At 38.4% G+C, this 25039-nt stretch overlaps 1 protein-coding gene across 1 annotated transcript in view; it reads left to right on the top strand.

The window, feature by feature from the left end:
- Positions 1–391: 391 nt before the first annotated feature.
- The window catches only part of LOC124387135 (serine/threonine-protein kinase D3-like), a 29122-nt gene continuing 4474 nt past the window's right edge, over positions 392–25039 (top strand). Inside the window, 16 exon segments of the mRNA XM_046851276.1 lie at positions 392–1046; positions 1350–1510; positions 14817–14955; positions 15095–15226; positions 17436–17543; positions 17546–17589; positions 17729–17921; positions 18736–18813; positions 19666–19798; positions 19930–20053; positions 20156–20233; positions 21072–21285; positions 22897–22925; positions 23018–23090; positions 23562–23668; positions 23759–23920. Of these exon segments, the coding sequence (XP_046707232.1) occupies positions 1001–1046; positions 1350–1510; positions 14817–14955; positions 15095–15226; positions 17436–17543; positions 17546–17589; positions 17729–17921; positions 18736–18813; positions 19666–19798; positions 19930–20053; positions 20156–20233; positions 21072–21285; positions 22897–22925; positions 23018–23090; positions 23562–23668; positions 23759–23920 (1821 nt within the window). The 5' untranslated portion in view covers positions 392–1000.

Genomic DNA, 25039 nt, shown 5'->3' with positions numbered 1-25039 from the left:
TCTTCGTGCAGGCTTCATGTTGGGGGGTTGGGGGAGGGGGGGGTTGACATGGGAAAGGGCCAATCTGTGTAAAATGATTGAAAGTAATAAAACCCTTCACTTTTCAAACCAATCTGACTTGTTCATACTTTTGTCGTTCCTTTGGTATCCTGCTTTTCCTGATGCACCCCTGACGCTCCTTCGTAACCAAGAGACGATCATATAATCCGAAATCTGCTCGTCTTAAACATCCCTTCAGTGCCGCTTGTTCACAGATCCCTCCTCATGAGTTCTCAGAGGATTTTTTTTTTTTCTCTTAACAGGAAGAGACGTTCGAGCCTTTCACACGAACCTTATAGCCCATATAAAGAGAGCGGTGACAGCACAGGAAGCCTCTCCTCCGAGCAGAGAACTCGCATGACTGTCGGCGAGATTGACTTGAACTGCCTACTTACTAAAATTATACTTACTGACTACATTTTTTTGCATTTCTACAAGAGCGATCCTGCAAAACAATGAGCGCTATACGGAAAATATAGTACCTAAGAAAGAAACCTTAGTTTTCAAATGTTTTCAAAATGTTTTTTGTTCTGAACCATCTCAAAGGCCCCGTTAAATTATAACGGATGCTACAAAAAGTTTTTTTTTTCTACAAGTCTTGCTATTCCTTTCAACTTACTTTTAGAGAAATTGTACAAATTTGCTATACAAATGAACTGGAAGTTGTAATTTCCTCACAGGGTTTTCTAGACATTCTCTGACGATTTGACACTCTGTGATTGCATGCATGTTTAAAAAAAAAAAACACAACACAACCTACGAACGGATGAGACCACTTATTGTCACTGGCGTGCGCACACACACGCACTGAAATTGTGTGTGTGTTGTTTCCTGTCTTGTCTGAGCGTCTCAATAGTGAAGTACGCCTCGCGAAAAAGGAAACTGTATGACATGCAAAAGCAGCAGAAAACAAAGAGGTTTTCACAGAGGTGTTGTTTCTCCATCGCCAAGGTGAGAGAAAATGGCTGCTGGGGTGGAGCAGGATTCTCCAGGCCTTGGCATTTCCAGTGAGTACCATTTTTCTCTTTGCTTTTCTCCACTGTTTTTGGGTGCATCTAGATTTTTTGTGTCTCCTTTTGCTCATGGTTGCACTCTCTGAAAAATGCTCCTTTTACTTCTCAGGGAATGTTGATCGAGTCAGTTCTGTCGAGCTTTTACACTTTTAAACCGCGTCCTCGATGCGGCATTCGGCCTGCTTTTAACTTCTCTTACGGGTCTCACCCTTTATACAGCGATGCATGAAAGCAATACACGGCTCTCCTTAACCAGCATCTTCATCATCACCTGTTTCTCTTTCTCTCTATCTCAAGGTTCTTTCTCGCAGTTGTCTGTAGGACCTGAGCCTTCCCCTGAAGGACCCATTTTCGTCCACTTCCAAATAGGTCTTTTTAAAGAGCGAGTCACGGTGCCCAGGGGCCGGCTGAGTTTCAAAAGCGCCAAGAACATCGCAGCAGAGATCATCGAGAAGAAGGTAGGAACGCTGTCCTGTGAGGTATTTTGGGACGGTTTGGTTGAACGTTCCATAAGTGCTGTTGAATTCTCAATTCTCAGAAGCTCTGGTAGTAGTTTTGCTGCAAGACAATTACGTTTACTGCGTTTTGGCAGACGCCTTTTTCCTGAACGACTTACAATTATCTGAGCAGTTGAAGGTTAAGGGCCTTGCTCAAGGGCCCAGCAATGGCAGTTAAATAGTGGTGAGATTTGAATTTGCAACCTTCTGATCAGACGTATAACATCTTAACCTCTGAGCCACACCTTGGAACACTAAGGTGCAAATCCCAAGTGTATATAAATGCATTATCCACAGTGGAGTTTGTTAATATATATATGGAAGGAATCTCCAGTGCTAGCACATTGTAACAGTAGATTCAGTCGTTTTTTTGCTTGTTTTTGTTTTGTTTTTTTACTTCAAATGAGTATAATTTCCCTGTTACAAAGCAGAATTAATAACTATAATTCATTTTTTTTGTAAATGACCTGCTTTATTATTAACCTCAGTAGTTTTTGGGGCTTTTTTTTGGTATCTGTTCTGTTCACGTTCGGCCAAATGAACTCACTTGCAGTGACGCTGCATACAAAGAGACGTTTACAGGACGCGATGACATCATCGGGACTAATGAATGAAATGAAACAGCTGGATTGAGGGAGTTCTATATAATACATAAAGATCAAAACCCTTCTTCATAGCTTCTTGATGCCTTAGATCTCCATTATCATGAGTTTGTTAGAGTGTAACAGGAATACTGTCTCAGGGAGAGACACAGAGACGGTGCCATTCACACTGATTTGTTAACCTTTATACAGAGAGCAGTAACGGCACCTTGGCATCTCCTTGAGGTGAGCAGCTTTTAAAAAGAGACCGATAGACAGAACGAGTGCATTAGAGTGCGGGCAAAAATCCTGCAAAAATAAAAATACTGTATTTAAAAAAAAAAAAAAAAAGAAATCTTGCTAAACTAGTGGACAGAAGTCAGTCAGCCTTACAAGTCCACATTAAAATGGCTGCTTTAAAGGTTTTTTCTCCATTTATCTCTTGTCACTGTGGCACAAATAAGGCAGCATTTTTAAAATTAAAAAAAAATATTTTTTGTATGATATTCCTAATGTGTATATATACAGAAAATCATTGCAAATGTTGAAAAGATTTTGAGGCTTCATTTTATGCTCATGCAATTATTGTGCAATCAAATGCTAGTACAGATTTACTGTCCTCTAAACATACCTCATACAGATATATGAGCGATTATTGTCTAAATACCTGGCAACTAAAAGGAGTACATCTTAATTGAACATGTCATAACTGTATCCAAAGTGTCAATATTTAGTGTTAGAACCTCATTTATGTAGCACTGCCTTAATCCTCCTGGGTATGGAATTCACCAGAGCTGCACAGGTTGTTGCTGGGATCCTGTTCCACTCCTCCATAATGACATCACAGAGCTGCTGGATGTTAGACACGTGTTGCTCTTCCTTCTGCTTGAGGATGTCCCACAGGTGCTCAATAGTGTTCGGGTCTGGAGACATACTTGGCCACGCCATCAGATCAGCAAAGCAGTTTTTATCTTGATGGTGTGTTTGGGGTCGTTATTATGTTGGAAAACTGCCATTTGGCTCAGTTTCTGAAGGGAGGGCGTCATGTTCTGCTTCAAAATGTCACAGTACATGTTGGAATCCATAGTTCCCCAGTACCAGCAGCACTCGTGCAACTCCAGTCCATGATGCTACCACCACCCTGCTTGAATGTACTGTAGGTAAGAGACTATTTTGTTGGTACTTCCTGTTCTGGGCACCGACAAGTGGATTTTCCACTTCTACAACCTCTGAAGCAACGCTGCAGCACTCGTGCTTGTTTTTTGAAGCCGTCGTCTGCACCTGACACACAGCAACTTCTTTGATCGACCCTTGCGGGGCCTGTTTAGAGTGAAACTCGTCTTGGAAAACCTCTGTATGACCCTGGGTGTTAGCGATCTTCTCATAGTTCAGGCCATCTTTGTGGAGAGCAACAGTTCTAATTCTCAAATCCTCAGAGAGTCTTTGCCATAAGGTTGTTGAACATCTAGTGGTCAGTATGAGAGAATTGTACTCGAAGAACCAAATTTTAAATGTTTGAATACAAGATACACACATTTGTATGGTTCTGTCAAGCAGACAAAATCATGAACGTGATGAATAAGACGTGGCTTTGCATCGTTACATGACACACAGCTGTTATCACTTAGTGTCTACTCACTTTTTTTGGCATGTTTTTTTTGACAATAATGTTGTTATCTCTTCACCATTGCAACTGTTAGTGGGTGGGATATAATAGGCAGAAAGTAAACATTTCTCAAAGTTTTTAGAAGCAGGAAAAATGAGCGAGCGTAAGGATTTGAGCGAGTTTAACAAAGGACAAACTGTGATGTCTAGACGACTGGGTCTGATCATCTCCAAAACTGCAGCTCTTGTGGGCTGTTTCCAGTCTGCAGTGGTCAGTATCTATTAAAAGTGTTCCAAAGAAAGGAACAAGTGGTGAATGGGTGACAGGGTTATGGGTGGCCGAGGCTCATTGATTGTCGTATGGAACGAAGGCTGATCCGAGTGGTCCGATCCCACAGACGAGCTCCTGTAGCTCAAATTACTGAAGAAATTAATGCTTAATGGGTCAGAACTGTTTGGCAGTAAAAGGGGACACAATATTAGGTAGGTGGTCATAATGTTATGCCTGTTCAGTGGCCATAAAGTTCTGAATGATCTGTATATATAATTATTTATTAGAGGTGTACCGGGACACAAAATTCACATTTCAGTACCTCGGTTTTTAATCACAGTTCAGTTCAATTTCGGTACGGTCAGGGGGAAGAAATAAAAAACATAAAAACTTGTCATTTTTTATTAACACGTTTTATTTTTATTAACATTTGTGATCATCAACATTTGAATAGTAAATAAAAATAAAATGTCTGGTTAAGTAATATATAATTCTGTGAGTATTAAATTAAACAATTAAATTGGCACAAATAAAATTGATTAAATAAAAAGAAAACATTTAATTAAATAGTTTCATTTGTTAGACCGCATTTGGGTAATACAGATATGTGTGTTTAATAATATTTAATAATACATTTTCTAAAGATATGATCTACTGAACTGTTCTACTTATTTCAGCAGACTTTAACAAATGTTTTCATTCCTTCCATACTTCATTCATTCACTCCCTCGATATGTGGAATTGTCAGGATTTTCTCCTTTTAACCACTTCCTGATTAGACACTGTCGTTAGCGCTTATTGATTCTTTAACGTTTCAAAACAAATTTTATTTCCGGTACGAAGTGAGTAGCATCAGTGTCACTGCGCTCTAGAAACTCTAGTTTCTTTTTATACCCCCTGCCATTGTTGTATGTTTTCAAGTTTAAAAAGAATAATTACTTTAAAAAAATGCTCTCAATGTACGAGGTGGAGTGTAAACAAACTCACAGTCCACCACTTTATACGTTCCTGAGGAAACTCAGATTTGAACTATGTTCCGGAAGTAAAAAGGACACGTGTACCAAACTGTAAGCACTGTACCGAACAATTTACATGTACCCCCTGTCCTCTACATCTACCTCTTTCAACCCATCTGCCTGCATGATCCTTCCTCACCACAGCCATAAACCTCCTTCTTGGCCTTCCTCTTTTCCTACTTCCTGGTGGCTCCATCCTCAGCATTGTCCTACCGATATACTCCATGTCCCTCCTCTGCACACGTCCAAACCATCTCAATCGCCCCTCCTTCTCCTTGTCTCCAAAACATCCTACATGCGCTCTCCCTCTAATAAACTCATTTCTAATCCTGTTCATCGTCGTTACTCCCAACGAAAACCTTAACATCTTCAGCTCTGCTACCTCCAGCTCCACCTCCTGTCTTTTACTCAATGCCACTGTCTCTAATCCATACAACATTGCAGGTCTCACCACAGTCCTCTAAACTTTCCCTTTCACTCTTGCAGATACTCTTCTATCACAAATCACTCCTGCTATCACTCTTCTCCACCCACTCCACCCTGCCTGCACTCTTTTCTTCACTACTCTAACACACTCTCCATTACTTTGCACTGTTTGTGTGCGTCATCAACAGGGCTGTGGATCGAAATGTTATTTGTCAGTTGCCTATGGCGTTTAGTATTGGCCTACTTTCACATTGCATAATACAAGCTAACCTGGCCCCTTTAGATACACCTTCAACATTTTCCAAATGGTTGAGCAGGACATTCCCAGAGTCTAATTGTGAGCTAGAAATAAAACGATGTCAGGTTTGCAAAAAAGTGCAGTTTGAGAGAAGTCCTACAGTCCTGCTTGTATAAATACCAGATTTGTTATTTTTATTACATGTATGAATATTCAAGATTATATTATATTATTATATTATATTCAAGAATATATTGTCATATGGAAACAGCCTATAGACAGACAGACAGACAGACAGACAGACAGACAGACAGACAGACAGATAGATAGATAGATAGATAGATATACAGCAGGTAAAATAAGTATTGAACACATCACCATTTTTCTCAGTAAATATATTTCTTAAAGTGCTACTAACCTTGAATTGACCAGATGTTGGTAACAACCCATGCAATCCACACATACAAAGAAATCAAACCATAGATGTTGATAAATGAAGTTATGTGTAATAATGTGAAATGACACAGGAAAAGTATTGAACACATGAAAAAAAGGAGGTGAGAAAAGATCTCTCAAGACCTTCACAACCTTATTGTTGCAAAACATACTGATGGGATTGGTTACAGAAGGATTTCAAAACTTCTGATTGTTCCAGTGAGCAGTGTTGGGGCCATAATCCGGAAGTGGAAAGAACATCCTTTCACTATAAACCGGCCATGAAAAGAAAAAGAATATCAGAAGATTTGTCCAAGAGCCCACGGCCACTTGTGGAGAGCATCAGAAAGACCTGGAATTAGCAGGTACAAATATTTAAAAGAAAACAATAAGCAATGCACTGAACCGCCATGTCCTGTGTGCAAGCTCACCACACAAGACTCCGTTTCTGAAGAAAAAGGATGTTGAAACATGTTTAAAGTCCGCTACGCAACATTTGGACAAGCCTGTAAAATGCTGGGAGATTGTAGTCTGGTCAGATGAGACCAACATTGGAGGACAAATGGCACTGCACATCACACCAACAGTGAAGTTTGGAGGTGGGAACATCATGGTGTGGGGCTGTTTTTCAGCATATGGTACTGGCAAACCTCATATAATTAAAGGAAGGATGAATGGAAAAAACAAGGGTGGACATTTTAGCAAGACAATTATCCCAAACACACAGCCAAGGAAACTCAGTTGGTTTCAAGAAAGAAAATAAAGCTGCTAGAATGGTTCAATCTCCTGACTTGGAGCCCATTACAAATCTATGGAAAGAACTAAAGACCACCAAGATTTGAAGAATGTTTGAATAGAAGAATGGGCCCGAGTACTGCGTGCAACTCGTTTCTCCATACAGGAGGATCTTAAAGCCGTCATTACTTACAAAGGCTTTTGTAGGAAGTATTAAATACATTTCAGTAAGAGTGTTTAATACTATTCCCCTGTGTCATTTCACATTATAACATAACTTAATTTCTGGACATCCATGGGTTAATTTCTCTGCCTTTCACGATTGCATGGGTTTTCACCAACGTCTGGTAAAGAATTTATTTCAGTAGCACCTTAAGAAATATTTTTACAGAGAAAAATGGTGACGTGTTCAATACTTATTTTACCCTGCTGTGTATATATATTTATAACAGCAGCTATTTTTGGCCAATAATAGCGCTGTGTTGGAACACTATAACTCTGAGGCTATTTCCTGCGAGATGCCTGTGTTATGACTGAACATACTGTGTAACACCATGAACAGCTGACTTAATTTCATTACTGAAGTGTTTTGTTAGACACTCTGGAGAGGGAACAGATCCTATTCCCACTGTAAGGCTCTGTGTGCGTGTGCGTGTGTGTGTGTATTCATACAGTTGTCACTGGATGGCCTGCAGGGTGTTACTACACATACATGCGCTCTCTCTCACACACACACACACCCTGACCTGTGTGCCTGCTGCTCTCAGCATGTGACAGCTTTGTGGTTTAGTGCTTGTATGGTTTACTTTCCAACCACGGACACATCTTCACATCTCTCTCATTCTCACTCTCTCACACACACACACACACACACACACACACACCAACATGCACTCCGCATATCCTCTCGATCTCCTTTTTGCCGGGTAGATGTGTATATGAAACTCATTGCACACTGGTATTTAGGTCGCTCATTAATGTACATGTAAATGTACATATACAAACATTATAAGCTTTGATTTTCAGCTTGCTCACTCACAACCACACACAAATAGATTCTCTGGTTTCCTTGATTCATGTGTCTCATTAGTCCACACAGTAATGAAGTCCTTCTGAAAGTGTAATGATCTGTGTGAGGGGCGTTGTTACCCATAGAGTGAGATGAAAAGCATTTCTAATGTTTTTTTCTTGTCGCTCTTTGGTGCAAAGTTCTGAGATAAGCACCTTTGTGAGGTGCTAAAAAATGCACAAAATGCACAGGGGTAGTAATTATAATCTAATCTAATCTAGCAAGCTATATGATAAATCTAAGCCGAATATCAAGTCAAGTGGCTTTATAGCAATTTCAGCCATGTACAATACAATACACAGTAAAACAACAGAAAGTTCCCCCAGAACCTGTGTGCTACATGAAACAACGTAACACAAAATAATACAAAACTAACTGGGGCACTTAACAAACTGCACATGTGCAAACAACAGTTAGTGGAAGCTACACAACCCAGCCGACAAGGATGACATCAAGCTCATGGTCTACACCATCAATGACCTCATCGACAAACTGACCACCTTGGCATTACTGTGAGGGCAAGAAAAAAAGCAGCCAGAGCTTCCTAAGATAACTGTTTCCTTTGTGCCTTCATTTACTGTTTCGTTGGTTTGTTTACACAAGTCTCGGATTAGGCGTCTGATTAAACCTTTTTTTGTTGTTGTTAAACCAGTTAAACTCTTAAAATCTTAAATCAAATATGTATTCGTGCTTATAAATTAAACATACAACCACAAGTCCCAAAAAGTCATGCCGCTGGGTAAAATGTATATAAAAAATTTATATGAAAATTGCATAAACTTATATTTTATTCATAAAAGAACTTAAAAAAATGTTTCCAATGTATAAACTGAGAGAATGTACCATTTTAGGGGATTTTGAATTTGGTGGCTGCAACTTGTTTTAAAACAAAAGGCTGGAAAAGTAAGAAAAAGCTGGAGGAACAATTTTATCCCAGAAAGTATTTTGTCCTGCAGTATCCTAGATAGGCAGAGTCTCTCAGAGATAAAGATGAACAGAGATTCATCAATCTGTACAAAAATCTCCATCTGCAAATTGTGCAACAATTTCAAAATAATGTTCATCATCAAGACTTTGCACATCTCATTATCTACAGTACATAATGTCATAAATAGATTGGATGCCTGCAATCTTCAGGCCTTCTGGTAGCATTGCATTAGAAACCGACATGATTGTGTATGGTCACTGCATGGGCTCAAAACATCTCCAGAAATCACTCTGTGAAATTTTCAGCAAAACAATGCTAAAGCATGTACTGCATCTATTACAACAGTACGGCTTCATAGTAGAAGAGTCTGGATGCTGAACAGGCCTGCTTACAGTACAGACCTTTACCAATTGAAAACCTTTGGATAAATAAAAAATACAACAAAGAAGATCCAGGACTGTTGAGCAACAAGAAGTCTGTATCAGATACAAATTGGACAACATTCTTGAAACGTAGTCTTTGCAGTACAGACGTGAAGCTGAACAGAGGTAAACATGGCCTTGTACCAACTTTTTTGAGACGTGTTTAGGCCAAATAAAAAAATACCTTTTCAATTATTTTTCTTAAAATGGTCCATTTTCCCAGTTTAATTATTTTATGTTTTCTGTGTTCTCTTGTTAATACAATGTGGATGTATGAGATTTGCAAATCATTGCATTCTGTTTTTATTTCCTTTTTTTTTTTAAACAGCGTCCCAACTTTTTTGGAATAGGGATTGTAGAATATGCACCCTTATCCTGACAATTTACAATTATCTTATTTCTACGCTTGAGCAGTTGATGATTAAGGGCCTTGTTCAAGGGCCCAGCAGTGACAGTTTGTTAGTCAAGACCTTTCAATCCACAGTCCAACCTCTTAACCACTGTACTGCCCAGTAAAGCCAAAATTAGGTTTTCTTTGACCTTTATATATAAACAAAAAATGAGAGAAAATAGTGATAGTCTTGTTTTCTAAAAAAGTAAAACTTATACAAAAAGCTGGTGGGGAAAAATTAAGTACACCCTTTAATCCAGTAACATGAAGAAGCACATTAATCAAAAGTAACTAGAAGCTTTATAGGAGGCTGTCGGTTTCTTACATCATCATGGGATAAATATCATATATAAACTCTTCTTTACAGCTATGATTTAGTTCACTGATGTTTTAGAGCATATGTTTATTTTGTTTATTTGTTAGCTTTCTTGAACTTTTAGATGCCAATTTGCTTGTGTGCTTGGAATCATTGTCTTGTTATGTGACCAATTTTATTCATTCCATTCAAGTTCATTGCTGTTTTCATGTGACTGCAAAACGAGTTTAAATCATGCTCTAAAACCAATCAGCCCCGCCACCACCATGCTTCACAGTTAGTCTGTGATATGTGGTATGGTTTGTGGTGATATGTTGCAATTTTTCTTTTCTCTTTTTTTCATCATCATGGTCTCATCAGTCCAAAGGATATTGTCCCATTTACATTTATAACATTTGGCAGATGCCCTTATCTAGATACAAATACATCTGAGAAGTTGAAGGTCGAGGGTCTTGCTCAAGGGCCCATCAGTGGCAGCTTGGTAGTGCTGGGATTTGAACTTTGACCTTTCAATGCACGGTCCAATGCATCCATTGATTAAATGCAATTTTATAGGCCTAAATTTTGCTCTAATTTCATTTTTGAAGAGCAAGGCCTAACCACCCATCCATGAAAGCCATTCATGTTCAGGTTTTTTTCTGACTGTTCGGTCATGAACATGCACAGTGTACTTACATTATACTGTCTGACCCTGAACTGAATTGTTAGAATGCTCATTCCTCACTCTCTTCTCACGGTAGAGTGTTGTGGAGATGGCCTTATAACTCTAGACAGATGAGCAGTTTGCTGAGCAGTATTTGTTTGTTTGCTTATAGAAATTGAAGGAGAATATACTTGTCATTTTTCTCCCCCATAATTAAAAAAAAATTGGATTAAGTGGATTTTGTGATTTAAAGGAATTTATCACTCTTTGGTTACATTTTGAGGAGCTGTATTTTAACACACAACACTTGTTTGGAGTTACACAACTTCACATAAAAATGTTTTATATCTTGTGTACACTTTTCTGGTCACAGGCTTCAGGATGCTGAGAGATTTTTTGCATTCTAGTGATGCACCTTACAAACTTTTTAACCCTGCAGCAAAAACACAACTTTTTTCAACAGTTTCTTGTGATACATCAAGTGTTACATAAGCTAGATGATGTGTTATGTTTGCTAGTGGGAAGCTTTTGTGGTTGGTTGGTTGCCATACCAGTGAAATGACCCCTTTGTGTTAAAGTAGGGAGGTTCTTTGCCACATTTACTAAAAAAAAAGTAAAACATGAACTATTCTTAATGTTAAATGTCTTGCTTGAAAGACTACTAGTCATTCTCATATTTTTATAGATTTTTATTATAGATTTCAAACAAAATGTATTGTAATATTTCTAATCATAATTAATGCATTAAGTAATTAGTTGTAATCAGACACACATTAGTTAGATTTTTCATACAGGTCTAGCATGTAGATCTTCTTTCCTGAATATAATTTAATGATACCTTTATTATCATTATTATTTGTTTTATTTGTATTAATTAATTAATAATAAAATAATAATATTAATAAAGTTGAGTTTAATCTAATTTGTTTGTGTCTTGGAGGATCTCTGAAGTTCCTGAATGTTTATTCTTCATAAATATCAGTGTGAAGATAATTAAAGATCAATAATTCAAATATTAATTACATTTCCAGAAACTGGAGTTTCCAACTTCAAAAGTAATTATTACATTGTTCATAAGTGAACGTTCTTCTATTTCTTCTGCTCTTTCTATACCATGTTTTTCATCTCGAACACCTTGTTTTTGATGCAGATTTCTTTTGTTTTGCTTTGAAATCAGACTTCAAATACAGCCACTTCCTTCATCGTTTCCTCCAAAGCCACACCCCCAAATCACATGCCAAGTCTAGAAGAGTAGGTAGAGTTTTCTGAATTGACTGCATGAGCATGAATCAGGTGCCTTCTAATCCTGATTGGTCGCATACTCATTGCCTCATTCGCCTTGTACCGCTACAGAGTTTCTTTTTGAAGCAGATATGATATATTTGAACTCCGCTAAATATCAATGACCAGAAATAACCAATAATATATTTAACATTCACTTTCCCAGAAGGTAGTCACAGTCATTTCCCACCCAGAATGGTTAATATGATGAAAGAAAATCACACAACACCCCCTCAGGCTTCTTTTGACCTCAATGAAATGCACCATCAACTAGTCACTTTATTTATTTTTATCATGTTTTTGTCTCATTCCAGGAGACTCGTGCGAGCGTAGGCAGTTGACCCTCCTCCACAATCCAATTGCTTCTAACTCATTTGTTACCTTTTCTCACACTTGTTGTCTTTCACATTTTGACTCATTTCCTCATTGAAATCGTTGAAGAAGCCCATGGCATTTAAAGTTCTGTTGCTTTTTCTGTGTGATCTCCACCTTCAGCTAGTACACGCAGCATCTGACCTGCTTTTACATAAGCCTACTTATTGTGGCAAAGCCTGGAGTGTGCCAATTCTTGTATGCATCTGATTTCAATTCTCTGACTGCAAGTCTGTGTTGTCGGCTTATCTTATTTACACCGAAATCTGAGATCTGATACGGGACTCTCTTCATGTGAAAAAAGCATCTCAGGTATAAGAAACCACAGGTAAGCGTGCACAGATCGATGCATCTGTTTAATATCACTTGTGTCGCTCTGATCTCACTAAGCAGCAGGATATTTATCACCATCTTCCTCCACAGCAGCTTTGTTGCTTGTTTTTTTTTTTTTTTTAATGCTTCTGATCAAGAGCACTGAGTAAACACTGTGGCCCCCTTCATTTTCTTTTACTTGACCTTTGTGGTCATGAAGACATTTGCAAAACTATGACAAACATACTGTAGATTCATGTTATCTACAGAATCAATCAATTTTTACTCGAGCTCCATTTTGCGCATTCAAAGTCAAGCGTTCGATTTCTGCTTCTTTATCAACCTGTTACTAGAACAAGCAGGTGCAAACGACAAAAAGAACCCTGACCTGTGGGAGAAAAAAGCAATGAGGCATGCTGGGAGGATCAACAATACATTGGGATGGTGTAATGACTTACCATGAAGTTGTTTTTTTCTAAAAGCATGTCATGTAGTCTTTTTTTCCTTTTTACCACCATGATGTCACTCATGATGTCATTTTTAATTCCATTTTATTTGTAGAACGTTTTTAGCAATGGTCATTGTCCCAAAGCAGCTTTAAGCAGCTATAAAGTGGTTATAAAGCTGTTTTAAAAAATGCTTATATTTACAGCCTATAAGTTTGTTCCTTATACTTGTCAGTTTATCCCTAATGAGCGAGCCAGTAGCGAGTGTGGCAAGCTCCCTGAGATGGCATTAGGAAGAAACCGTAAGAGGAACCAGACTTAAAAGGAACCCGTCCTCAACACAAAATCTCCATTCATTTCATTTCCATCATTGGTCAGGTGTGCAGTGAGTGTTAGGTGCTTAAATGCTGAACTGTTTATGCAAGCTGTGATCCTAAACCTTTGTTGCAGGCTGTTGATATTCGTTGGAATCTAAATCCATCCTCAAAGTTCTTGTGTTGTTCAGGAACTTCATAGCGCTTTAGGCTGTTGTGGTGGAACCATTATCTGCTCCACAACGTGGTCTACAGTTGAAGAGAACACCATGTTTAACTCGAGAGAAAGAAGGAGAGTAGAGGTGACAGGAGAGAAAAAAATTAGACAGAACAAGTGCGCTATTATCCGTTTTTAGTTCCTTTTGCACTGTGTTACTTCCTGTGATCGCTTCTTTAATATTAACTACAAACAGTTACTCCATCAAAAGCCTCTCTTTCACTTGAAGTGACTCTACAATGGGAGAAAACTACTTTTAACTGTGATAAAGTGGGGACACTTGATGCTCTTTACATATATGTGAAAGAAACATGTCCTTATAGAACATTGCAGAATCTACCAGAGGTGGCAAAAGTACACACATCCTTCACTTACATAGAAGTACAGATATGTTTTAAAATAGTCTGGTAAAAGCTGAAGTACTGACTACGTTTTTTAACTCAAGTTAAAGTAAAGAAGTTTGGGCTCTGACATGTACTTAAGGAAAAAGGAGCCATTACTACCACCTGTTTTAGTGTCACACTGGTAACTGGACCTCACGTCATATTAATATAAAAAAATTCTAATTTTGTTATCTAACTAATGTAGCAGTGGTACAGAATAAAGTGTATTTATTTTTGTACATAAAGTAGTGTGTTCAATCCCATTGTCTCTTTTATATATATATATTCGGGGTGTCCCTGACTAAGGATAGTCGAATAAGAATCGTCAAGTCTTGCCTCGTGTGTGTGTGTGTGGTTGGGTTAAGAACACCAAGTAGTCAGCAAGTGGTTAGGACAACTTTATAATTTTTCACACACAGCACACAAAAACAACTTTGTAACCAACCAAAACTCCCTGTCAAGTGATAGATGTGACTGAGAATGTGGATAAACATTCCTCATAATATTTTAAAGCCACTATGTACAGGACATCACACAAAGAGAAAAAAACAGTTTAAATCAATAATCCTACAAAATAACAATAAATAAGTGCAGAAAGGCCACATTGCAGGCGGGATTTACATTTTACATGTCGACTTAATGTTTTTGTGATCTTGATTATACAGTAACAATCATTGTTTACTTTTGATCCGTCCTTAATTTTTCTGTGTATTCGACATCAGAGCATGTTCTAAAGTCAGAGAAATAATCATAACCATTATTATTCACACCTAATAATAATACAATTTCCTATTATATATTGGCCAGAAGGTGCATTAATTTATGAAAATTTAAATCTAACCCTTCTTTTCTCCCTGGTTGTAAAGGCCCCTGACTGGAGTGTAATAGGTATCGGTGAGAAGCTGCTGCTTTTTCGACACGATGCCACATCCGAGCACCTCCTCCACAGACTCTCAGAGCAACACTACCTGCAAAACGGAGACCTGGTGGAGGTGGTACTTGCTGGTTAGCGCCCACGCACATACATTCACACACAAATACCTTATGCATATGCCCACATACAGACTTGCACCTTGATCTCACACTGCTTATATTGGAGTCTTCTATTAGATCTTAAGCTCTCCCTCTATTTTGACCTTTTCAGCTTCAGCATCACTGACTGAGGTGAAGTTCCGCCCACATTCGTTGGTGGTCCAGTCTTATCGCACTCCTACATTTTGTAACCACTGCGGCGAGATGCTTTGGGGGATCATCAGGCAGGGCTTGAAATGTGAAGGTAACCTACTGGCACACATTTTTCTGTGGCAAAAATCTCACGATGTGTAGTTTATCCATTAACAGAACTTTTAGAAATTATCTCAAGAAACCACTGACACTTATTATCATCCCCAAATACCTGGAAAAAGATATATTTTAATGAAAGTTATATTATTTGCATTCTCTGTTTGAAATCATTTGATTTACATTTAGTGTCTAGTAAAAAATGCAGAAATTCTGATATTTTCTACTGTACTGGTGGTAACTTTGCTGAATTGAAGTTCAATCAAAAAGTCTGTGAACACCTGACCACCACACCTATATGTGGTTCCCAACTAAACTGTTGCTACTAAGTTAAAGGGCACAATGTTGTAAGAGTGTCTTTGTATGCTGTAGCATTTCAACTTCCCCTCCCTTGAACTAAGAGGCCCTGAACCTGTTCTAGCACAACAATATTCCTGTGCATAATGTGTCCTGCAATAAACCTTGACCTCAACCCTACTGAACACCTTTGGGAAGAATTAGAACACCACTCTAGACCTTCTCACCCAACCTTACTAATCCTCATATAGCTGAATGATTTCCAAAGTTATCCCAACCAAAATCGAGTAAAAAGCCATCCTAGATGAGCCTAGTTATTATAAAAGTATGTACTTTTTAACAACTGGTATCTGATCTATGTGTTTTGCTATTGCACAAGTGTGATATATGCTGCATGAACAATTAACACGTAGTTAGCAAGTTTTCAGACATGCTCAGACAGACTGGCTACTTTTTTGCCACCGTGTTAAACTGGCTTCCCGTGCAACATGATATTTTTGTTGTTGTGGTGAGATCGTATTCAAAGAGAACTGTGCAAAGTTTTTTGGAAGGTGTGGACAGATGGTGTAAAGTGAGAATGCTTTTAAGAATATATATTTAAGTAGTTTATTTTTAGCAATTTACAAAAGGGCAAAGTGAGCAAACAGAAGAAAAATCCAAATCAAATCAATATTTGAAGTGCCACCCTCTGTCTTCTAACCAGCATCAGTTCTTACACTTTGTACACTTGCAGAAAAGTCAGGAATTTTGTAGGATCAGAGTCAGGTGTATGTTTAACCAATTATAACAAGCAGGTGCTAATGGTTATCAGTTTCATATGTCATTAAGTGAAACAGAAACAGCTGTGTAGGAGGCTTAGATCTGGGAAAGGAAAAGCCAAACTTCAAACAAAAGTAAGGTTGTGGAAGTAAGTTTCCTGTCACAGGTCATACACCATGGTAAGATGACAGACACATCATGCTTACTTCTCTTTAACATTGAAAGATATTCAGCAGTACCATCAGCAAAGAACTGGCAGAAGTGGTATTAAAGGAAGAATTGCAGGCAAAAAGTCATACCTCCGACATAGAAATAAGGCTAAGTTACTCAACTATGCACAGAAACATAGAAACTGGGGTGCAGAAAATGGCATCAGGTGGTCTGGAGTGATGAGTCAAAATGTGAAATATTTGGCTGTAGCATGAGGCAAGTTATTTATAAGCAACAGTGAAGCATGGTGGAGGTTTCCTGCAAGTGAAACTTGCACTCAAGTGAAAGTTCGTCAAGATTAATGGTGTCCACAATACTGAGAAATGCAGGTAGATACTTCTCCATCATGCAGTACCATCAGGGAGGCATCTGATTGGCCCCAATTTTATCCGCAACAGGAAAACAATCCCAAACATGCAGCCAATGTCATTAAGAACTATCTTCAATGTAGAGAAGAACAAGGAGTCCTGGAAGTAATAGTTTTAACCCCAGAAAAACCCTGTCTCAACATCATTGAGTTTGTCTAAGGTAACATGAAAAGACAGAAGGATTTGAGGCAGCCTAGAGAAGATCTGTGGTTAGTTTTCTAAGAGGTTTGGAACAAACAACCTGCTCAGTTTCTTTAAAAACTGTGTCAAAGTGTACCTATAAAAAATAAAGCAGCAGTTTTGCAGGCAAAGCGTGGTCACAACGAACATTTGTTTGACTTGAATTTCTCTTCGCTTCATTTACTTTCTGTTTTTCCAATTTATAAAAATAAACCATTAAGTCTGCTGACTGTAGCGCTGTAACATTACATCATTAATCTTTATAGTTTGGGTGAGATAGTCTACTATTCTAGTGCATTGACAAATGTGCTGTCAATATGTTTATTTGCACACACTCTCTCTCTCTCTCTCTCTCTCTCTCTCTCTGTCTCTGTCTCTCTATCTCTCTAGGTTGTGGTTTAGATTTCCACAAACGCTGTGCAGCGATGTTGTCTAATGACTGCTCACGTGTGTACCGGCCATGTGGCCCCAGTCTGTCACTCTTCCCTCCCTCACGTCCCGTTCCACTTCCCTCAGCAATCACTCTGGAGGAAGTCTAGAGGAGGTACCACATCCTGTCCAATGAAGCAATGTTGCCCTCTTTTGACATTTAACTCAGGAATGCTATAAACCACCTGGTAATTCTATAGGTAACAACGTTTTCCTTTACTCACACTCGTGTTTGTGTTTTCTTTCTTTTCCAGATCAGTCTTTCCAAGCCGTCACGCTCTCGGCCTCCGTCGTGGGTAGACAGGCCCGTGTGGTTGGGAGTGTGTGATGGAGGCAGACCCATGGTGCCACACACCTTCCACATCCACACATACACCAAACCCACAGTGTGTCAGCACTGCCACCGGCTGCTCAAGGGTCTGATCCGGCAAGGCCTGCAGTGCTCCGGTGAGTCCTGCAAACATCTCTAGGTCTGATGTCCAGGTTAAACACAGTCTGGTGTATCTTCTGCACTCTGAATATAAAGCTTAATTTGCAAATACAATGTGGCACAGAGAAACGGCAAATTTTGGAACTAGGTCTTGGTGACCCTAGGGCGTGGAACCAGTGCGACCTCGTTTAGTACCCTTTGCCATTAGTGCTAATAGAGCAGTGAAGTGGCGCTCAACTTTCGCTGTATAACCTTTTATAAGATAGTGTGATTGCTGTGCAAAGGAAATTACCAGGTGCCCAGATGGTGTTTAACGACCTCACACCAGAGAATATTGCAGCATCGCTGTGTTGAGCTGTTTCTTCGAAATTATACAACCATGAGCAGATGAGACACCGTCATGACGTAATGACGACGAAATTCCAACTCACACAGACACCATTCTTATGAAAGGTTATACTCAATGTGCGTCACTCTACGTCTCTATTATAACTCATAGCAAGGAGTTCTAAATGAGTTCGCTCTGGATCTAAACCATTACAGACACCTCAGAGTCGCCAACTGCTAGTTCCAAAATTTCCCCTTTCCCTGCACAACACTGTATTTTTGAGAATATATTACACCAAATCATCAAAAATATCTTGCCTGTATTTAGAGTTCAGCATCTGTTCTTCGATCAGTGAAACTTTAATAAGTAACAAACTAAACACTACAGTAATGAAGTGAGCTAATGGAAGAAAGTAGTGAAGGATTTATTTGATGCAGTGTGACTCTAGTCTCTATAGAGGGCTGTTTGTACTTTACTGAATTGCCTTGTCCTTTTTTTTGTAGACTGCAAGTTTAACTGTCATCGCAGATGTGAGTCGCAGGTTCCACCAGACTGTAGAGTGGAGCGAACTAATGGAGAAGGTTTGACAAATTACTCAAATTACTCAAAAACTCATACACACACACACACGCACACAGATAAAACAGGGGTGTAACGATACACTCTGGTCATGATCTGATTCAATACACTGGGTTAATGATTTGATTTAATGCATCTGAATACAAGAAATCGTGTGACTGAACAGACTCTGCAAACATGTTTAATATTGAAAAGAAAAGACATCTACTACGTGTACTTATCTTAATAATAATAATAATAATAATAATAATAATAAATGTATAGATTCTCTCTGAAAAAAATATCGATTGAATAAGCAAAGTCTCTGCCCCATGAAAGTGATCACTCTATACCGAATGAGCTCAGAAGAAGCAATAGAGGTCCAAAATGGCTAAAATGCCGGATTTCTGCAGTCTGTATTTCTGGAACTGTAGAGCACAAAAGCAAGGAGATTGTGTTTTTAGAAAGGCACTTAAGCTGTTGAAAAGAAAAAAAAAACATTATAACATTATTGTGTAGAGGATTCCTATCTATGAAAGAAAGTGATCATGTGACCATCATGTTCTCTATGTATATTGAAACTTTATGGGATGTGCAGATCCAAGCAGTGCATTTGCATTAAATGTAGAATTATTAGATGATGATAATACACATTTTCATGATGCACATTATCACAATTTTGCATTGTAAAACAATTCAGTTAAAACCCTTTCTCTGAAATAGGAAATATAATAAGAAATCTGGATGTTGCAAATCCTGGTCTGGATAATAATGTATCCAGAGTATATTAGTGTAGCTATGCATGGTTGTAGTCAATTATTTTTGCTGAGCAGACAGACCTCACACACTCTGTTCCTCCACCATCTCGAACGCAGAGAGCAACTCCACCCCAGGGCCTGATTCTGAAGAGAACATGGCTGTGGTAACAGTCAACGCTATATACGAAGAGTTTCCCTTTAAAGCACGCCCTCCTGTGGAGGAGGAGCCTGCAGAGCTCCCGTCAGTCGGGTACCAGCACACATCATACACTCTATAATACAATTATGACATTTAGAGTTTATACAGTATATCATCTCTTCTGTAGCAGCAATACATTATCTTTTCATCATTCTCTCCGTCCATCTCGGTGTGTCTTTCAGCCCGTGTTTCAGCAGTAATATCCCCTTGATGAGAGTGGTGCAGTCAGTTAGGCAGAGTAAGAGGAGATCCAGTGGGATACTGAAGAAAGGCTGGTTGCTACACCATACCAATTTAGATTCTCTGGTGAGTGGACGCACATCTACACACACAAGCAAGAAGCAAACTCTGGGTAAAATCGTGTTGTAAATGTTAGATAATGCACAGCAATTTGTTTGTGTTCTGCAGAGAAAAAGGCACTACTGGGTTCTGGATGGGAAAAGCATCACGCTCTACCAGAACGAGAACAGCAGCAAGTTCTACAAGGTGCTCCATATTCCCCCTGTACAACACACAACCTTACAGATCAGTATTATAGCGTATACTAGTGGGTTATTTAATTCTCAAATCTGATTGGTCAATAGGTGGTGAGGACTTTTCTTTTCATAATACAGCAATATTGCTCAAAGCAAGAAAGCGATTTTACCGAATGGTGACTTTGTTTTTAAAGCACTCGATTGGAAGTGTAACAGTTTCATAAACAAAAAAAAATTGAATGTTGAATAATGTTTAGCCAAACATGTTGCATAGTCATGTCAATTCGATTCAGTTCTATTTGTATAGCGCATTTAATAATGGACATTGTCTCAATGCAATGACAGGCAGGCAGACAGACAGACAGACAGACAGACAGACAGACAGACAGACAGACAGACAGAATGAATGAATGAATGAATGAATGAATGAATGAATGAATGAAAGAAAGAACTTTGTCATTGCATAGTAATTAAATTAAAGTAATTAAACTTTGGATGTGATCGTGTTAAATTTACCTTCACCCAAAGAGACCCAAACATGTTCCAGCATGACAGTACCCTTGTGCACAAAGTCAGCATCTGAAGATATGCTTTGGAGTGGATGATCTCCTGCTATAGGGCTCTAAACCCTATAAAAATCCTTTGGGATGAATGTGAACACTGACTGCATTCAGGCCTCCTCACATCACCTACATGGGATGTGATGGGATGATAAAAAAAAAAAATGACACAAATACCATGGTTAGGTGTCCACAAACGTTTGTGCATATCGTTTACCTCTACGTTTATAAGAATATGTTTGCTGTGTAATATGTTTAACCCTTTTGTCCCTCCTGTTTGCCATACAGGAGCTGCCTCTGTCCGAAGTGCTGAATGTTCAAGGCTCCTCTCAGCTAAGCGTTCCTGTGCAGCCGGATGACACTGGGCACTCGTTTGAGCTCCTGACCAGTTCTGTGGTCTACTGCGTGTTTGCGAACACAGAAGGAGCCGCCTGGGAGTCGGCCATCAGACTTGCGCTCATGCCTTTACAGAGCGTCTGCATCGACACATCCAGACCTCCAGGTTTCTATCTTTCACACACACACACACACACAGATCATTCATGTCAATTCAATTATTCGACTTTTAATCCAGATGTTTGTATATCCAGTTGTGTTATTATGCTCTAATTGAATTTTGAACAAAAAGCAACATACACATCTTTTAATTTTAAGCTGCTGAGACAAACTTTCTTCTAATATAGCAAACAAGAAAACTCATAAATAAATAAATATATTTATATATGCAGCTGTGCCAGTAGCTCTATCCAGAATTCATATCAAAGCTGTATAGGAATACACTCGTTCTGTTAATCTGTTGTTTCTGTAGTAGTAACTTTTTTGACGTGAACCAAAACGTTGTTGTTTACCACAAAAAAATAGTTTTGGCTTATTTTTAAACATTGTGCAATTTTCTATTAGAGTCAGGGTTCATGTCAGTGGCAATGGTCAGCAAAAGTTCTACCAAGTATAATATTACAGGAAGTAACTCACTTGAGACAGAAATAGAGAAACATGTCACATTCTTTATCATTGCAAAATATAATTGTTGAGAAATGTTTGTGGTGAGGAAAATTCTACTTAATAGTATTATCCATTCAGGGTCACATACAGTAACACCAGAGGTTTAAAAAAGTACCTAAATATTATACTTTACTTAAACTATAAATACCTTACAGCAAAACATTCTTCATTACCAGTTCAAAGTCACCAATTTCAATATGACTTAATTAAAGGTTTTAAAGTATCTGATTTTGAACAGTACTTAAGTATTTGTCTCATGTTGAAGGCTGAAAGATGCACAAGTCCTCTACACTGAGACAGATGTTTTATTTTAGGTTTTATTTCCTAAAACACAATCATAGTGACAATCTCAACACTGCATTACCCATAAACATAAAAAAAAAGACACAGTAGTAGAGCAACCTTTCAAAAAAGGGATCTTCAGTTAACAAATAGAAGAAACATGAGTATTCGATAGACAAATAAATTAAAAGTAAATTATTTTAGAAAAACAAATATTCAGAGCTGAGTGTGGGTCAATGCACCTCTCGGACAAGGGGCAATATTTTGTTTTAACTTCAACAACAACTGGTTCTTAAAGCTTTTGGAATTGATTTGAGCTCTTTTTTGACTGAAAATAAGGCTGAGTTGCTAAAAAGTCCCTCGCAGGCAGCAGATGCAGGCAGGAGGGTGTTGAACCTTAATGGCATCTTCAACAGAGGTGCAAATTGTAATTGTAAATGAAATAATGCTCATTGTCAAAGTAAAAAGTACATATATTGAATCAGAAATGTAGTTGAATAGAGAGAAAAAGTTGCTTATTTCTTTTATACTCAAGTAGCAAGTCCATTTACTCAAATACTTTACACCACTGTATAACACTATCCTGACATTGATTATAGCCTTGATGTGTTTCACTCATTATTTATGTTACAGTATGAAATATTAACAATCATTACATGTATTTCATCATATCAAAAGTCCATACTGAGAACAATTGATGATAAATGATCGTAAAGTTCTACTTTAAGCCCAAAATGTGAAAATGTTTTATTTATTTTTTTAATTGCTAAAATGTAAGGATTTATGAGAAAGAACAGAAACAGAATAACGTTTTGCTTTATTTATCTAGATGATCAATCCGTCAGTCAAGAAATCCAGGTGAGTATTCACTCTTGTGTAGATATTGCAGGAATACCCTGTGCTAACACTGCGTGTGCCAACACTGTGTCGTGTGTGTGTGTGTTTCTCAGGATATTAGTTTGCTGTATCAGATTTTCTCTGATGAGGTGTTGGGATCAGGACAGTTTGGAGTGGTGTTCGGAGGTAAGGGGTTCGTTCAGAGTGCAAATTTTAAATAAGCTATATTATATGGATAAAAGTTTGTGGACACCTGAGCAAAAGATTGATTTGTGCTTTTGAACATATAAATGCACATTTAGTCTATATTTTGCTGTTGGAATAACCTTCACTCTTCTGGAAGATGTTCCACTAGATTTAGTAAAGTCAGGTACTGTAGGTGAGGTGAGGAGACCTGAATGCAGTCAGCATTCACTTTCATCCCAAAGCTGTTCAATAGGGTTTAGAGCTCTATAGCAGATCTTCCACACCAACCCATATAAAGCATGTATCTCCTTGTATAGCATTATATGTAACATCATATACAATTTTGTACCTCCAACATTGGGGAAGAACCACATATATCTAAAAAAATCAGGTGTCTTAATACTTTTGTCCATATCGTTTATATGGTTAGTCCATTAGGATTTGATTATAGACAGTGTTGTTTGTGTGCAGGTACTCACAGAGAGACAGGTCGACCGGTGGCCATTAAGGTCATTGATAAAACACGCTTCCCGGCCAAGCAGGAGAGACAGAGCAAAAACGAGGTGGCCATCCTGCAGGTTTGTTGAATAAATGTGTTGTTTTTAGTGAAATTGGTTTGACAAAATGGTTGATATATTTCATGTGTGTGTGTGTGTGTGTGTGTCCAGAGACTATCCCATCCAGGAGTCATTGTACTTGAAGGCATGTACGAGACACCCGAGCGCACTTTCGTTGTCATGGAGAAGCTCCATAGCGACATGCTGGAAATGATTTTGTCCAACGAGAACGGGCGACTTCCTGAACGCATCACACGCTTCCTTGTCATGCAGGTAGCTACGGAAACCATGGAAATCAACGCAATTTTATTTGCAATAGAAAAAGATATCAAATGTTTAAACTGAGGAAATGTACTATTTATATACCAGGGGAAAATAAGGTAATATTGAATTTGATGGACAAAACACAAATAATTTGGGAAAAGGCGGAATAAAAGGCAGGAAAGGTAAATCTTAATAAAAAGAAACAGCTGGAGGAACATTTTCCAATTATATATGTTATTTAGAAACAGGTCAGTAAGATGATTGAGTATAAATGAAAGTAAAAATGGACAAGGGTTCATCAATCTGCGAAGAATCTGTCTACACTAGGGCAAGATGTTAGGCATTCAAGTGGCACTGCATTCAATACAGAAATGATTCTGTAATGAAAATCACTGCATGGGCTCATTAGTACCTCCAGAAGTCATTGTCTGTGAACACATTTTCATCATGCCATCCACAAATGCAGGATAAAATTCTATTATACAAAGTAGTCATATGTAAACATGATCTAGAAACCAAGCTTCGTTCTTCTGTGGGCCAAAGCTTATTTAAAATGTACTGAGGTGGAAATTAAACTGTTCTATGGACAGATGAATCAAAATTTTAAATTCTCTTTGTGAAACATGGACGCCTAGTCCTCCAGACTAAAGAGGAGTGGGATTATCTGGCTTGTTATCAGTGCTCAGTACAAAAGTCTGATTGTAAATGAGTGCATTAGTGCCTGTGGAATGGCCAGCTTCCACATTTGGAAAGGGTGCCATCATCACTAAAAGGTATATACAGGTTTCAGAACAACATATGCTTCTGTACTGACGATGTCTTTTTGTGGGCCTTACATTTTTTAGAAAGTCAATGTTAAACTGCATAGACTTTACAATAGCACAGTGGTAGAGTCCAGGTCCTGAACTGGCCTGCATGCAATCCAGACCTTTCACCAGCTGAAAATATTTGTCACATCATAAAACAAAAAATTCAACAAAGAAGACTCAGGACTGTTGAACAGCTAAAAACAGTATCAGACAAGAATGGGACAACATTCCTGCCTCAAAATTCCAGCAACTCCTCTCCTTAGTTCCCAGATGTATAGGGACAGAAGACATGATGATACACAGTGGTAAACATGACTCT

The sequence above is a fragment of the Silurus meridionalis genome, chromosome 6 (assembly GCF_014805685.1).
Source record: "Silurus meridionalis isolate SWU-2019-XX chromosome 6, ASM1480568v1, whole genome shotgun sequence".
NCBI classification, from domain to species: Eukaryota; Metazoa; Chordata; class Actinopteri; order Siluriformes; family Siluridae; genus Silurus; species Silurus meridionalis.
The sequence above is the reverse complement of the archived record's forward strand: the minus strand, read 5'-3'. Positions and strand labels throughout refer to the sequence as shown.